Source organism: Erigeron canadensis, chromosome 6 (assembly GCF_010389155.1).
Source record: "Erigeron canadensis isolate Cc75 chromosome 6, C_canadensis_v1, whole genome shotgun sequence".
Taxonomy (NCBI): Eukaryota; Viridiplantae; Streptophyta; class Magnoliopsida; order Asterales; family Asteraceae; genus Erigeron; species Erigeron canadensis.
The window spans coordinates 40,195,322-40,211,513 of NC_057766.1; the positions used below are offsets into that span (position 1 = coordinate 40,195,322).

The following is a 16,192-nucleotide window of genomic DNA, read 5'->3' on the forward strand; positions in this document are numbered from 1 at the left end:
AAAATATAAAAAAAATGAGTGGTCTAGATTGGTTCTTGAGTTCTTTTTTTTTAGGAGTTCTCAAAATAACTTTCCTCATCTACATATATATATATATATATATATATATGTGATTTAATCGAAATATTTCGTGATAATTTTGAACCATTTATCTTGCTACGCCAAAAATATTACTTTAAAAGATAAAAGTTTGAGACTTAATGATCACTAGGCCTGTTTATGATGATATAAAATTTGAAAGTACAAGTACAATAATAACTCTTTCATTAACATTTAATTACACTTACACCATCCAAAACTAACTATATATTATCTATATATCTATTAAAAGAGTAGGAATCCTAGCCATTTTAAACCTTCTTCAAATCCAAAGTTATACTAAAAAATTGCCAACTAGGATTTATCTTATGTGTCATCTCCAAACTTTCTTTATATATATTTATTTAAATTTAGATAGATTTGAATTGATTAGGTAAACATTATATCAAATTAAACATTATAATTATAATTATTTATTTGAGACATTAATTCTATCCGTTTTTTTATAAAAATTATATTCAATATATATTTTTTAACAAATCTAAGTTTTGATAAGATATTCAAGCATATTTAACATTAATATTATGCTAACTAAACCAAATTTTAATTATCAATATCATATTAAAACCTTTGATAATTCAATTAAATAACCGCACATCGTACGAGTAAAAAACCTAGTTTTGTATATAACGTTAGTTGTGAATGTTACACATGTATTATTTTAGTATAAAAACTTCAATTCCCAAAGAACGACCAGTCTTTATTACGAGTAATAAAAATTGTGATTATAGTTTGACGAAAATAACATATGGAAACAGGGATGCTATTCAACGGTTTATGTTGATATTGAACTTTCCATATTTGATATTATAACAAGAAAAAAAATAAATCTATTTTGATCCAAAAATAAATAAATAAAGAATTCAAAGTAGTGTGTTGGCTTTTTGGGTGCAAGTCATATATTTCATACACACATGAGTCTTTTTAAGTTGAAGTTTTCCAGAAAAGATTGATTTGCACATTCTTGGAAACTCTCACTCCCTGGCTCGCCACTCACGACTCACTCACGTCTCACTCGGTCAGGCTTACGTTCTCAATGACGGCCACCCACTATTTACATTTTCACACTACCATTTTCCATATCTTTCACTCTACACCCTCATACTTTTTCTATCAAATGCATCCCACTTGTACGTCTAGTTGCCTTACAACTTCAACTCTTCTAATACCGTGTCCCACAAGACACACTTTGGTCAAACTAAATTAAGTCAGCACTTTTGTCACCTATAAATACCTTCTCCCACAATCAACTCTTCACTACTTCATTTCATTTCATTTGTTTACATACTATACTTACAAAACTCCACTTTTTTCATCATTTTTTTGTATCCATATATTTCATTCACATAAATAATATAATACCCTTACAACAAATAATCTTTCAAAAAAAAATTCTAGTACGTTAAAGATGGCTTGTATACCGATGAAACGATCAAGAGAAGAATTCGACGCGACAATAAATAGTATGGCAAACTACTTGATGCTTATGTCAAGTGGCACAACAAGCAATGAATGTTATGATACTAGTTTGGTTAGCCGAGTCTTCGAGTGCAAGACATGTAACCGTCAGTTTCCGTCTTTTCAAGCACTTGGAGGGCATAGGGCTAGTCATAAAAAGCCGAGGTTGGTTGATGGCGGTCATGAGCATGATATTAATAATATTGTACCAACAAAACCAAAATCACACAAGTGCTCAATATGTGGGCTTGAGTTTGCCATAGGACAAGCTTTGGGAGGACATATGAGACGGCATAGGGCCCAAACAAACACCGATAATCACTCTTCTAATCTACCGGTTGATGATATGTTATCATCGCCAGTGGTGAAGAAAGTTAATAGTAGACGGGTTTTTAGTTTGGATTTGAATTTAACACCTTTAGAAAATGATTTCGGATCTAGAGTAGTTGATGATGAGAAGCTGGTGACTCCAATCACAATTGACTTTTTCTTATGATTATTGGAAATTTGGAATTATTACATGTATTATTGTTTAGACTTTAGACTTTTTTTTTTCTTCTTTTTCTTCATATCTTTAATCAGGAATATTATTGTATAGATCGATTATTGTAATTTTCCGATGTAGAGAGATTACATTTTTACATATTTATTTTTAACTATTACAGTAGTAATTATTATTTATAATACATGATCGATGACATTTTCGTGTAATATTATATTTATTTATTTTTCCTCTTATCATGCAATTAATATGGTTAGCTACAAAATTTTACTTACGAAATTATACAATTAAAGCAATACTAGCTAATTTTACGTGCGCAAAGATGCGTGGTAAAATAAAATATTTGAAAGAAGAAGCAGACAAAAGTTAGAATGTTTTTGACGTGGGAATAGAGGTGGTTTGAGGATTGAATATGGACAATCAAATCTTACCTGTTGTTCCAGGTATGATCCAGTCAGTGCAACAGAAACAAAAAGGTAAACATTGAGTAAAAACGTATGAGAAATGATACATTTTCATATTAAACTAGGTTTTTTACCCGCATGTTGTGCGGCTTTAAAGTTTTTAATATTGAGATTGATAACCAATAAAATTAGTTTAGTTAGCATAAACTTAATGTCATAGATAAATATATGTTAAAAAAATACAATATGAAAAATATTAAAAAATATAATTAAGATGAATAATATTAAAAATTAATTTACCTATAAAGTTAGAATAGGGAACCTATCTAAACACAAGAAAAATTGTGTAGATGTTTTTGTTTTTATATATTTTAAATATTATTTAAGTAACAATTCATTTGTAATTATGGATATTTATTTCTTAATATATAGTTAAAATTAATTGGGATTAAAATTTTGTTGCCAAATCTTTTAAGATCTATCTAATTTTATTTATTTATGTATTATAAATATTATAAAAAAAAATGGAGATGCCACGTAAGCTAAAATCCTATGTGGCAATATTTGAACATAGCTTTGGTTTTGAGGAGTGCTTTAGAAAACTTGGTTAACTACTCTTTTAATATATATATAGATAGCATAATAATTTTTTCTAAAAATTTTAAAATGTAACTTATTATTTATTTTTTTTCTAATCTCAACCCTTGATTATATCTTTCACTCCTTTTATAGTCCTTGTAGTTAATGTTACGAGTTAGGTATAGAATTGTTGCTTTGTATTCTTCTAGAATTTTGTATTTACTTTTTAAGCAACTAGCATGGCTTCTTCATTAATAAAGTTATGTTAAAAAAAATAATTTGAAAACCTATAAATTAACTTTGAACATAATTTTCCTTAATAACTACTTCATATGAATATACGAACCTAAATATCTATTTCAATATCAAACGGTAAAATATAGTTAAACCTCTACAACTAAACTATTCATCTATACTGTTATACGGCTATATATGTAAACCTCACCTGCCGCCATGTTATTTAAACACTGTCGGCCATCAAGGGATAAAAAGTTAGGAAAGAAACTCTTAAATTTCTTGATGCGCAATACACACTGGTCAAAAGTAACCATATATGATACTCGTGTATATGTGTATATATTCAAACCACGTCTACCTTTCTTCTAGTTATAGTTTGACGGTTTTTAGGTGCCCATTAATACTGTTATACCTTACGTCGTTTGTAGCCCAAATCTTTTGAACATATTATATTATTTAGAATTTTGCTATTACCATTACCATTACCATTACCATTACCAGTATAATTATTAACCATGGTTATGAACAGTATTGGGCCAAATAAATTTTTTTGGGCTAATTTGGATTTCGCCCATTCATATTTTTTTTTATTTTCCTTTTTTTGAGTGTAAGGTTTATAATGACTTTTACAATAAACATATACGAGTATGTGACAAGATGGCTTTGGACTTTTAGCAAACAATCTATGATATATTGGAAATTAGGTGTTGCCTTTCACTATTTTTTTATGATAAAAAAAGAATGACGAGAAATAATTGGGAGTTAGCACCTAACGTTTTACCGCGGTTATGATATTGGTTTTTACTTAACCAATTGTGAATTTAATTCAGATAAGTAACATAACGAGATGTAATCGCAATAATTGCAGTCGCGCAACATGCAAACCGAACTTACCTAGTTGCTATTAATAGGCTCTAAGTAAAGTTATATATAATACATACTGTATATAAAATAACCGTCTCTAAAATTAAATTTTAGTTATATGTACAACAGATTACGTCTTATTCATAGCATTGAGAACCATGAATCCTGTAAATGTTAATAGAAGTATGAAGTATCTACAACATGTTTTTAGGCTTTAGCGATTCATTTATTTGGTTGAACATTTTCAGGCCCAAAAACATATAGACCATGCATCGGGGCCTGTGAGCCTGTCTATTTAAAATGTCAGCGGAATAATTAAAAAGGGCTTGATCCACGATTTTTGGTCTATCTACCATCCACAAATCTAATTAAACTTTTTTAGACACTTTTTTAAATGACAAATGACATTTTTAGTATAAATAGAATAACTTGTAGTAACAGTATAGTTGTAAAATTAGTTTATATAAATTCATTGTAATATGAATTAAAAAAAAGTGTACATTTCATATATAACAATAAATCATATACATTAAGAAATCAGCTTGTGATAAAAATATAAGTTGAAGAGTAAGAGAGCTACATTTCACTCTATAGTATATATCATCTTATTATGGAAATTTTTGAATCTAACCTATATTGGAATAAACTAATAGAAGTTTGAAATTTTGAATGTCATCTAAAGTAGACTAAGACCAAGTAGATTATGGCACTAATGTGTAAATGTTCATCAATCAATTTCTCTTCAGGTTTGAATAAAAAGAATCAGACCGAAGCCTCAACATCAAGGTCTTTTCTAATCACACCGTCAACAAAGTCGAACTTCTGAATGCCATTTAAATTCTTATCAGGGATAGTTTCTTGAGTAGCCACTTCTATCTCGTTGTTTCTCGAGTCTGACAAACTTGCATCCTTGCTTTTACCCCATATGATTAAGTATAGCCCGATAACAATGACCATCGCTCCAACAACCCTGAATAAACTTATAGTTTAGACAAAAGAAAAAATAACGCTTGGGAAATGAATCAAAATATACGAGAGATATGATAACTAAGATTTGTAATGCTTAAATCAATATGTGGTAAACATATTTACAATAAATGGCTAGATTTGGGTTGTATTTCATCTCTTATGAGTCAAACTGGTATGATGAAACTTTTTATAATTATATTAATATTGTATACGTAAGCCAAACCGGACCCATCCAGTATGCCACCTCTAGTTTTCGTATGGTACCTTCCCAAGTGTATTTCTTCAGCTAAAGTAAATGAGCTAACAATCGCAACAATCACCATCCCTAGAGGATTGAAGGCTGTTACAAAAAAGGGTCCCTTTTCCTTCATCACTAGACCTGAAATATAGTAGCTCGCCCCTGATCGAACTATTCCCTGTGTCAAACCCAATAAGACTTTCAAACATCAACAAAGACAAATAAACAAATTATAGCATTGACAAGTAAATTACCTTTACTTACACTGTATAGGGTTGCAAATAGTTTCGTGTCCCATTTTATAGACCAAATGCCGGGTTTTCCTTTTTCAATAAGGAAAGTCATCACTGTGCCTTGCAAAGCACCCATCATACAGATGAGAGTTGTAAGAGACAATTGAGCAGGATATTCCTTCAATGTCACAGCCTACAAAATAGAAACAAAACTCATTCAATGCACTTTCAGCTCACTATCTGTATCCTCATTTTCTTACACCACTACATAAAAGAGGAACCATTTGTGATGCAAAATGCAATGTGATGCTATAGTGAAACGTGATTGTAGTAGCAAAATTGACCCGTTTACTTGGAATGGGTCGACTTGATCTTGGGTTATGTTTATCCTGTGACATCTCAAATTGGGCAAAAAGTTTTTTTTTTCTAAATGCAGGAATTTATCTGAGCACCTAAACCCAGATCAAAATTTAGATAAAGCATACGGTTCTCCAAATGGGCAAAAGTTACCCAAAGTGCAGATTATATATTAAGTTTTCATGATCATACTTAACATAAACTATTTTGTAGAAATTAGCCTAACCAACCCAATCTGTTTTGACCCATACTGAATTATGAATTTGATTGATTATCCAACCCACCTAGCACATCTTTTATGCTACCTTTAGTGAGCTGATTAAGGATTTACCTGAAGGATGTAAAAGCTGGCCCAACAAAAACACCCAGCAGTTATCATGACTGCACCCTTGACATGTTGGTCTTGAGAGACTGTAGAAGTTGTCAGAGGGTGGTGCACGCTACTCACATTGGTCCAAGGCAATGGGATCGGGGGTCCATTGACTAAGGTCATAACCATGGCGCCACCTACTGTCACAAGAGTTCCTACAATCTTGGCTTGGCTATGCAGTCTTTTTATGTTCACCTTCTCTAGTCTACCAAGTTAAACCACGCAGATACAAGTCTACTTAGGTTCGGGTATAGTTTTTTTTTTTTGTGTTTGTAGATTGAGCTACTCATACTATACCTGAATATCCACGCCATAAAAAAGGTCAAGGCAGGGAGAATGTTACACATTGCTACGGCAAATGTGGCAGTAGTGTACTTCATTCCTGTATAATACAGAATTTGGTCCAAAACAGGCCTAAATTCACAGACACACAAACTCATAAAAATGTTAGCTAAATACGGTCAAAAGTCAAAAAGAGACTCACAAATCGAACTGCGATTAATTTGGTCACATACTCTAGTTGTGCAAGCAACATTATCTTCAAGAACACAGACAGTGTCATCTGCGGTCTCAGTTTCCTGTCATATTTTCTTTTTCACTTTAATTACCTTGGTGATATACAACATTACAAAAAATAGAATGCAAACTGCATTAAATATAAAGTAACTAACTTTGATCAGAATTTGTTCTGGTTTAAACTCACAACAAAGATCAAAATTCAAAAGTTTGAGCTTTTCTATGAATACATCTGATATGGAATAAAAATGAGACCAAAGTTGGTTACCGTTTTTCTGCAATATGCATACATATGATATGGACATTTTAATGCTATATTGATATAATGATAATCTCCTTGACCTTTCAAAGTACAGAGCGAAAGGGCCAAAAACGACGACTGCAGCAATATTTCGTTGAACAGAAAATGTGCAAGGATTCAAGCCCTTGTTTAAAGCATTCTTTACTATAATACCGTTAAAAGCGTATCCCAGTTGTAGGAAAAGAACCCCGAGGTACGGTTTCCCTTGATCAGCATATCGAGACCACCAATCACGAGGCATTTCCTTCATCTGCCCCGTATCTTTTTTATGTCTCTAATGACTCATAAGGTTGTTTAGGAGTGGTTTAAATATATGCAAATAAGTATTACTGTCTCCGCCTTAAATGTATGATACATATACATATATGGACTATGGTATTAATTCTTCTGGTAACTTTTTTTCAATTAAAGCATGTCTTAAGAAGTACATCACATACACTGTCTCCGCCTTAAATGTTACTTTTATATTACGAAATAGAGATGTGAAAACAATTTCTTTTTCTTAACCCGACAATCCATAGATTAATTGTCTATACTAAAATTTCTGTTAATTTGTTACCTGTCATTTTAATGATTCTTAAAATGGCTTTGGTAATGTTATTTTAAGTATTATGAAATTTAGAGAAATTAAGAAAACAAGTTTCTTGCAATGTTGTGACACATTGTGGACATGTGGTATTCTACAACATTACTACTAACTCCAAAAAATATGTGCTTTCACGTATCTTTCATGTCATGAAACGCGACATATCGTGTTAGTATAGCACAACTACTAACAACATGTGAACATATCGTGTGAAATCGCAACCCTTTATAGAAAGGCTAAAGTAGCACACGAAATAGGTTCATCATTCATTCATTCTTGTCTTAAAAGCATGGATATATATCATAGAATGTTGCAAAAGTTCACAGTTGCTGGAATATATTTTCTTTGGCTCTCCATATCAGCATATGTTTAAAAATTTTGCGGGATCGGATTACGTTGCTTTCGTCAGTCGAATATATAGCTAGAATGTAACATTAGCACTACATGAAAAAGAGCAAATGTGAAGTTTTAGGGATGTTTCTCATTGACAGATTCCAACTCTTTCAAATTTTAATTCAATTGACTATTCTTTCAAAAACATTATGTGAAAAAAAAATATATATATAAAAATTGAGAGGTATCGATTCTTTTGTTTAACCAACTTTTTTAATGTTATTTCCTGCAGCATCTGTAACTTTTGACCCTTCCTACTAAACTCCTTAAAAGTAAAAACTTCAAGTAAACGTTAAATCTTGTAAAAATAAGCAGGAGCCTAACTGGCACGTGCCATATTACATGACGTAAAAATGATTTAGTGGAGCGACAAGAATGTCATGGATATTAGAGAAAGATAAGACCAACATACTAGCTATTGGCACTTGATGTTTCCATGACGACAGTTGTGTTAAATTTGTGTTTACTAATTAATTTAAAAGAAGCTGATGATGTAAGTATTCCTTTAATTCGTGCCTTTTCAGTATTTTAATACGTACATAGTTTAAGTTTTCCACATAACCGAATTGTTACACTAGCTAGTATCGCGCGTACTATTCTTTTTTATAGAATTCTTTTTGCCCAGTTAATTAGTAAACTATCGTAACATATAGAAAAACAGAGAGAAAAAAAATATATATACTGTATTAGAACACACACCTGGCGATTCCATTTTTCATTGACCTTGAATTCACACTTTGGGTATTGTTAGCTAGCTAGAACTTGTTTAATCTCGACCAAGTGTTTTATTAAATAAAAATGTTTCAAATTAAAACAACTTCTTAGTTAGTTTAGTTTAGTATTTGTTTTTAGTAGATAAATATATACTCCATATGTTTGTGATAAACTTACAACCTTTCTTTATTTATTTACAACAATATCGGCATTACAGCACAACTCTCATTTTTGTACACCACCCTTCTCACATATGACAATATGACATATGTGATTGATCCTGAACTTAACCTTACTATACAAATAAGGTTCGATCACTCTTCGGTTGTATAATATTAGTCTATTTTCTTGTTTACGAATTCAAAGCTAGATTTTGTACTATAGTTTTGACCCGTTTACCCATACCCAACTTGTTTGCCACCCGTATTAAAAACTATACCTGAAAACATCGAACCACTCGAACAAATTATAAAATCAAGGTTAATTAACATGTATCTATCGATCGTTTATGTGACTTGAGTTAAGGAGACAGGAAAGCAAGAACTAGTACAAGCATGAAGAAAACATCCATGTGGACTCCAATATGTGCTATATGATGCATCATCATGTCCTAATAAAAACAAGGTGCATTCAAAAAGCTAAATAAAGTTCAAAGTATATGCTTGGGAAGATCCTCTTCTTTACCCACCCCCACCTCACTTCAAAAGCCACAAACAAATTTAAAACATATTACCTAGCTAAGCTTAATTTCATCCCTCTTTACATTTCCACAACTCTCTCTTTCTCTCATTCTCTCTATGATATGAGCATGGAAGCCGCCGCAACAGAAGGCGGCATTGAAGATGAAGAAATTTAGGAATGAAGAGATGATGTAGTGTGCTAGTGGAAGTCATAATGGTTTTCAAAACCATTAGGGCAACTAAGACCTTTGGCAAAGTGTGTATTAATACTAATAATGATAATAATTAATGCTTCAAGAAAGAAAATGTATGTCCCTATTATAAGATGACTTTTCTAGAGAAAATATGTGGTAATCTTCCCTTTTATTTTTCTTAATTATTATGTGTTGTATTGATTCCATCCCCATCACTGGCTTCATATATGAAACTCAAGGCTGGGGATACTTATTATCATTGTATGTATGGTTTTTGGTTCAATAGTAATTTTGTTTGGAAATCCTTTTTGTTAGTAATTTTCTCATGTTATACAAAAAAGTAGTTTGATATAATCTAGCTATATATGGTCTTTTGGTCATGCATCACCAATCACTTATTTAATTAAACGTGAATGGAGCCAAAAAAAAGAGGGCTTTTAAGTGGCGAGAAAGCTTATTACGAGATTACTTTTAGTAAAAATAATTTAATTTTGGATGATCATTACGTACGTTCTGAACTTATAATTTAGGTAGCTTAATTAGCTTTGAGCTTGATTAATTTGTCGTAAAATCAATCGGGTTCATCTGTGCTCTGGCTTATTAGGAATATGATATGATGTTGAGCAAAACATAATTAAGCTAAATTAAGCGCCTATAGCTAGGATATTGTTGTATCCAACGACGAACACGTACTGCATTACATATGAACATATCACGCTTATTCTATGAAGAATTTCGACGTATGATTGTATGAATAATTGCATATATAGTCCACTAAAACAGAAGCATGCAAATCGTAAATGTGACGATATATATAAGTTTATGAATAATAAAGATCATTCATAAAACAATCGTTAATTTGAAATACGATAGGACATTCATGAACAATATTCCTGATCGAGTAGATGAGAGTAAAGGCATGCAGTCCATTCCTCAATTCCTTTCATTCGAATGCCAAAAACATGATGAATGGTCAACAACAAATTCAAACTCTGGCATATATATCCTGGCGTATTATAAAAACTACGGGTTATTGGTTAAAAAAAAATGCTGCATAATATGTCTAAACTTATGAACTAGCTATAACGCGCATCACCTGGAGGAAACTTGATCGATAATTGATGATTATTGAAACATTTTGACATCAATTTATCAATGTGCGCTAGCTGTTTGTGATGAGGATCTTGAAACGGCTGAACAGACCCATTAAACCGGAGGTTTTATTTGATAATTATGAGCATTGTACATAATACTTTCGTTTGACTAATTGGGTCTCACATAGAAGCAAAAAATGTAAATAAGCCAAAATGGCTAAGATTGGATCTGTGATCGACCCACCTTATTGACATATCTAATAAGTAGAATGAGGCATTATCTTTTTAACACATGAATTCAACTAATTGTTGGATGATGGACTACCAAATATATACTCGTATGATATTGTCGATACCGTCCATAAATAAATATGACCAGCAACGGGCCCAACATATATATAAACCCACGTGCATATATGAGGTTCCACTTTTAGGCTCTACATTTCTTTATCTACCATTCCACATCTGGGCCACAAACAACTATATATAGCTCTATAGAACCCATACTATACTTGGTCCATTTGTTCCCCGTACGGCCGTACTTAAATTGGTTTGGTGACAAAGGCAGCTTAATTATTATGGGAAAAGATCTCTACACATTATTTTATTGACCATACACAACATGTATTATACATATAATTGTATAATACAATTATATAATGCATATATTGTTGTATATAGTAAAAAAAAGTTGTATAGGAATCCCCTCCCAATTATTATACATCAACATTATATATAGTTTCTTTCATACCATCATCATATCAATATCGTTAATGTCAAAACTCATATAATCTATATATGAGCTGCTATCATAAGTAGATATAGCTTTTCCCCATTTCAATACTTCTATTTTGTTGTCGAAGTCTTTGACCCAAACCATCATCAAATTGCAAGTTGTAAATGCTTAGATTACGGAATTTATATAAGGGAATTTGGTAAAATGCAATTTAAATTTTCTTCATTATCAAAGTCTTTCATATATAATAATAATAAAAAAAAAATCTTCCATAAGGGTATGTTCTTGAGTTTTGTTTTAAAAAGAAAAGAAAAGATTGTAAAGGATTTTAAAAATATTTGGGTTCTTGAGTTTTATTTAAGGGAAGAAGAGAAAATAAGAGAAAAGATTTGGAAGGAGAATTCTATAGAATTTGTTAAAGATATTTTCCTCCCACTTTTGGGATGATTTGGAAGAAAAGAAACTCCACCCCTTCTCTTCCATTCATCCCTCTTCTCTTCTTTCCCCTTCCTTTACATATAAACTCGAGAACACGGGCTAAAGGAATTAATCTAGGGAGAACATCATGCACAATTAAAATCCTATATTATTGGAGTAGTATATACATTATTGCAAGTTGTAGAGCATGCTTCCGTACAAACTGAAGAGGAATTTTCTGAGAATATTTGTGCAGTAGCAGCTTATAAATAATGCTACTAAAATTAAAACGCATGGATAACACTAATAAATATCAATACATATAGGGGGAAAAAAACGTAGCAAATATTTAAATAGAGTCACGCCCATTTAGAGCATATCGATAGGGCTGCCAACGAGCCGAGTTTTTATCAAGCAACTCGAGCTCGAACTATTATCGAACTCGAGCTCGAGCCCGAGCCATAAAATCAAGCTCGAGCTTTACATAGCTCAGCCCGAATATTTATCGAGCTTTTAATATATTATTTATATATATGTATCTATAATATTTTAATAGTCAAGTCCTGTCGAGCTTTTCGAGCTTTTAGAGTTTCGAGCTGAGCTCGAGCCATATTTATTGACATAACAAGCTAAGGTCGGACCTTTTTCGAGCTTTTCGCCCCCGAGCTCGAGCCATATTTTACTATACCGAGTCGAGCTCGAGCCTACATACTGAAAGCTCGTTGAGCTATCGAGCCGAGCTCAAGCCTACCAGTTTTTCTTCGAGCTCGACTCGGTAACACCCCTAATCATGCATGCTACATACCTGAATACTTCTTCTTGAAAGGTTTTTCCTTGGCCATTTCATAGATTTGCGGATTTGCCTCAAATTGGGTCTAACAGTTGAGTCATATTATTCAATTCCTATAAAAATAATTACATTTCCAATCATTGTTCTAAAAACCTTACTTTATATTTACTTTATGACTTAGCTAGTACTCGTACATCACATTTTTTTTGTAATAAACAGATAAATCATAAATTATAATATATGGAAGGAAATTAGTTTCCTCTAAATATATTTCTTTAAATATATATAGATGGAGGACCTATTGCAGTATAGTAAGTTTTCAAACTCTATCTATGTTACGAATTGAGCACCTCTTTTAAGGATCATAAATTCATATGTCGTCAACTCTTTCTTTTTTTGTTATCTAATTATAAACTTATAATAATAATGGTCTTCTATTAGATGTCAATTCATAATGTATGTTTTCAACGTGGCTTCAATTATATATCTACCTTATAAGAAATTTGCCGTTCATAGTAATAACAAATGAATTGAAACTAATTAAAAGAGTTTAAACTATATAACAACTTTTAGTTGGCCTGCATGGATAGATGACAACTAAAACAGGTCATCTCGTATCCTCCATTGACCATTTCTCTAAAATATTATACTTGTGACTTTTCAGTCATAGAATTATCTAATACTCGTAAATAATGTTAAAACATCTAGTAGGCTTTGACTTTCTTTACACTTTCTTTTGTACTTATACCCCAATTCCAGTAGCTTAGGGTTGAATTTAGTCGAAGTAAAATTAATTACCTCAAATTCGTTCCAGATTTCATAGTATTATAGGAAACCGAATGGTTTTCTTGTTTCGATCAATCAAGATTTCACGTAGTGGTTAGGCTAAATGGTTAGGCATCTTGATTAGACTATGCACATCTAAGCTAAAAAGTTGTCTTCAATTCCCTTTCTAACCTGAACTAAAAGAACTTCATCAACGTAAACTAATTATATGAATCCAAATACAATCGTTTATTAGAATGAAACACTAACCACGAGCTTTTAGTTTGGATAAAGCTTTTAACTTTTCAAAAGCTTTGCTTAAAAACTACCGCTTACAGCTCCAACTAAAAACTACAGCTGCAAGTTACAATTATTTTTGTCAAAGATTTAAAAAGATAACTCGCTAATAAAAACTGTTATATTCGTTTTCTAAAAGGATAGTACAAATTCAAACGGAATCTATAAGGTCAACCATAAATCTGTAATGTTCAGATTAAACAAGTCAAACACATCTATGGATCGGGCAGTGACAAGTCGCAAAAGACCATGCAAAGATAGACAAAAAGCACCTTTTTGGGTCAAAGCCAAGTAGCCAATCACATACAAACTAATTTTTAATCTATTGACCACCCTTGGCATATCGTATTATTAGGAAATTCGAAATTTGATTTTTAATATATATATATATATATATATTAAGGTATATTTTTATACATGTAACAATGTATTAGTGATAGCCTTTCGATATCGTTATCAAAATAATTTTTTTAACTGAACTTATAGTACTGTTCACAAAAAAAAAACAACTTAAACTACTAAAACATTCTCTGAACATGTCTTCTAAACTATGATAACCAGATACTCGTAATATAAATCTTTTGAATAATACTTTTGCTCTATATTAAAACCAAAATAATCACCAAAAGTGTGTTCATCATAGTTAGACAAGAATGGTGCTTAATCAATGTTAGATTTGTGTAATCTGCATTTTTGGTATAAAGATGTAGATTGGAGGTAACACCTATACCAGTATATATATATATATATAATATATTGGTCCGACATGTGTAAAGCTACATAACTCGTGCCTCAGTAGAACCCCTTCACCAAATACTTCACGCTTGAACAATATATATGGTTAAATATCCTAGATCATGTTTGTAGTCGGATTCGAACCCAACTGGGATAAGCTAAATAGAGAAACCCGGCCCATGTGTATATTTGGTTCATTGATTTGAGAAAGAATATGACTGAATCGAGCTTGGTATTGCAGCTTTTGTAAACCAGGTACCCATGAGAAGATACCATGACCCATGCACCTGTCTTGTTTCTTTTAACTAAATAATTTTTTGTGCTTGCTAGATAAAAGTTCGCTCAAGTATTTGGACTTTTGGAGTAAAATAAACAGAGAGGACGGTTTGCATGGTCAGTTTAATACAAAAGTAAAATTATATAAGTCAACCTGGATTAAACTAACAAGTTTAGTATAACCAGCCGCCCTAGATATACTTTTAAATGGCCATTTAACTCCCATATATATATATGTTCCCATCTAAAATCCAAATGCTCGGTATATGGTGGTAGTACAACTCTCACTCAAAAGAATCTAATAAAGCTAACTAAATATTTGACTAGGTTTTGTATCTATTTTCATCAGCTTATATGAGATTTCTCGTCTATAAGACAATTTACCAGTCCTGTAATATTGAAGATGTTGACGTCGTATTAATGCTCCTTTTCGCAGGTTAACTATCGGTCAAAACAGTCACTGTAAACAAAAACAGAACTGGGATGAGCTACAGTATCCTACCATTGTTTTCATCTCAACTATATAACTTGGGTAAGTGTGTTTTTTTGTATCTCTTGTTCAAATCATTTATTCTAGCTATAGTTAATTTGTTCGAATTCCTGAGTCATATAAAATATACTATACTATCTATCGACTCAACTAAGTGAGTAACATACTCTTCTATAAAAATATACATTCAGGAAACATGAATCAAGCATCGTCTTCCTCCTTCACCTTCCCTGAAGGACTTGCAGAAATACTAGAGGGCGACAAAGTGTACGTACACACATAATGTATCTGCTTAAATGTAATCATGAGCCATTAATTGTTGTTAGCTTAAGAACTAACTATATTAAGTTACTAACTATAGATGTGTATACTTAACAGAACTTTATATAGCAACAACTTCAGTTCTCCCGAACCAGAATTATACAATTACTACCAGCAGCCTGATCAAAGAGATATTAATGTTCCCCTTCAACCACCCTTGATGATAGACTACCAATATGGGGGTATAGACAATAATCATGGTCTAATACAGCCACCATTCTCTCCTGGAACAATACTTTCAGATTGGGGGCGTCAGCAAGTATGTTTATTTGGTTTTGCAAAATTTTATGGTCTTTTGTTATAAACTAGAATATCATCCTCCTAATATATTTGATTATTTAGAGTTTTTGCACAACGGAGAATCCTAAGAAACGTATGAGTGATGTTTGTGATCAAAAGGGTGTGAACAAGAAACATGCACACCAAGAAAGAATGCAAGGAATAGGAAGTACAAGAGATAGGGTACGTGTATTTCCACATTACTAGACCCATTTCCGTAATAACACAAATGCATCTAAACCTATGACATATGATTGACTTTATTGACCCATTACATGAATGGGTCATTTTGGTTAGT

General features: G+C 31.8%; 2 protein-coding genes across 2 annotated transcripts; one reads left to right on the forward strand and one right to left on the reverse strand.

The window, feature by feature from the left end:
• Nucleotides 1-1,374: 1,374 nt before the first annotated feature.
• On the forward strand, nt 1,375-2,206 carry LOC122605768 (zinc finger protein ZAT11-like). Its single transcript, XM_043778723.1, has one exon. It carries the CDS (start codon nt 1,508-1,510, stop codon nt 2,051-2,053), a length of 546 nt encoding a protein of 181 aa, XP_043634658.1. The 5' UTR covers nt 1,375-1,507; the 3' UTR covers nt 2,054-2,206.
• A 2,645-nt stretch (nt 2,207-4,851) lies between these two features.
• LOC122606019 (WAT1-related protein At2g39510-like) lies at nt 4,852-7,449 on the reverse strand. The gene is made up of 7 exons (XM_043778988.1): nt 7,169-7,449; nt 6,826-6,888; nt 6,608-6,724; nt 6,272-6,515; nt 5,615-5,776; nt 5,377-5,528; nt 4,852-5,113 (listed from the first exon to the last, which is right to left on the reverse strand). Exons 1-7 carry the CDS (start codon nt 7,375-7,377, stop codon nt 4,906-4,908), a joined length of 1,155 nt encoding a protein of 384 aa, XP_043634923.1. The 5' UTR covers nt 7,378-7,449; the 3' UTR covers nt 4,852-4,905.
• Nucleotides 7,450-16,192: the final 8,743 nt, after the last annotated feature.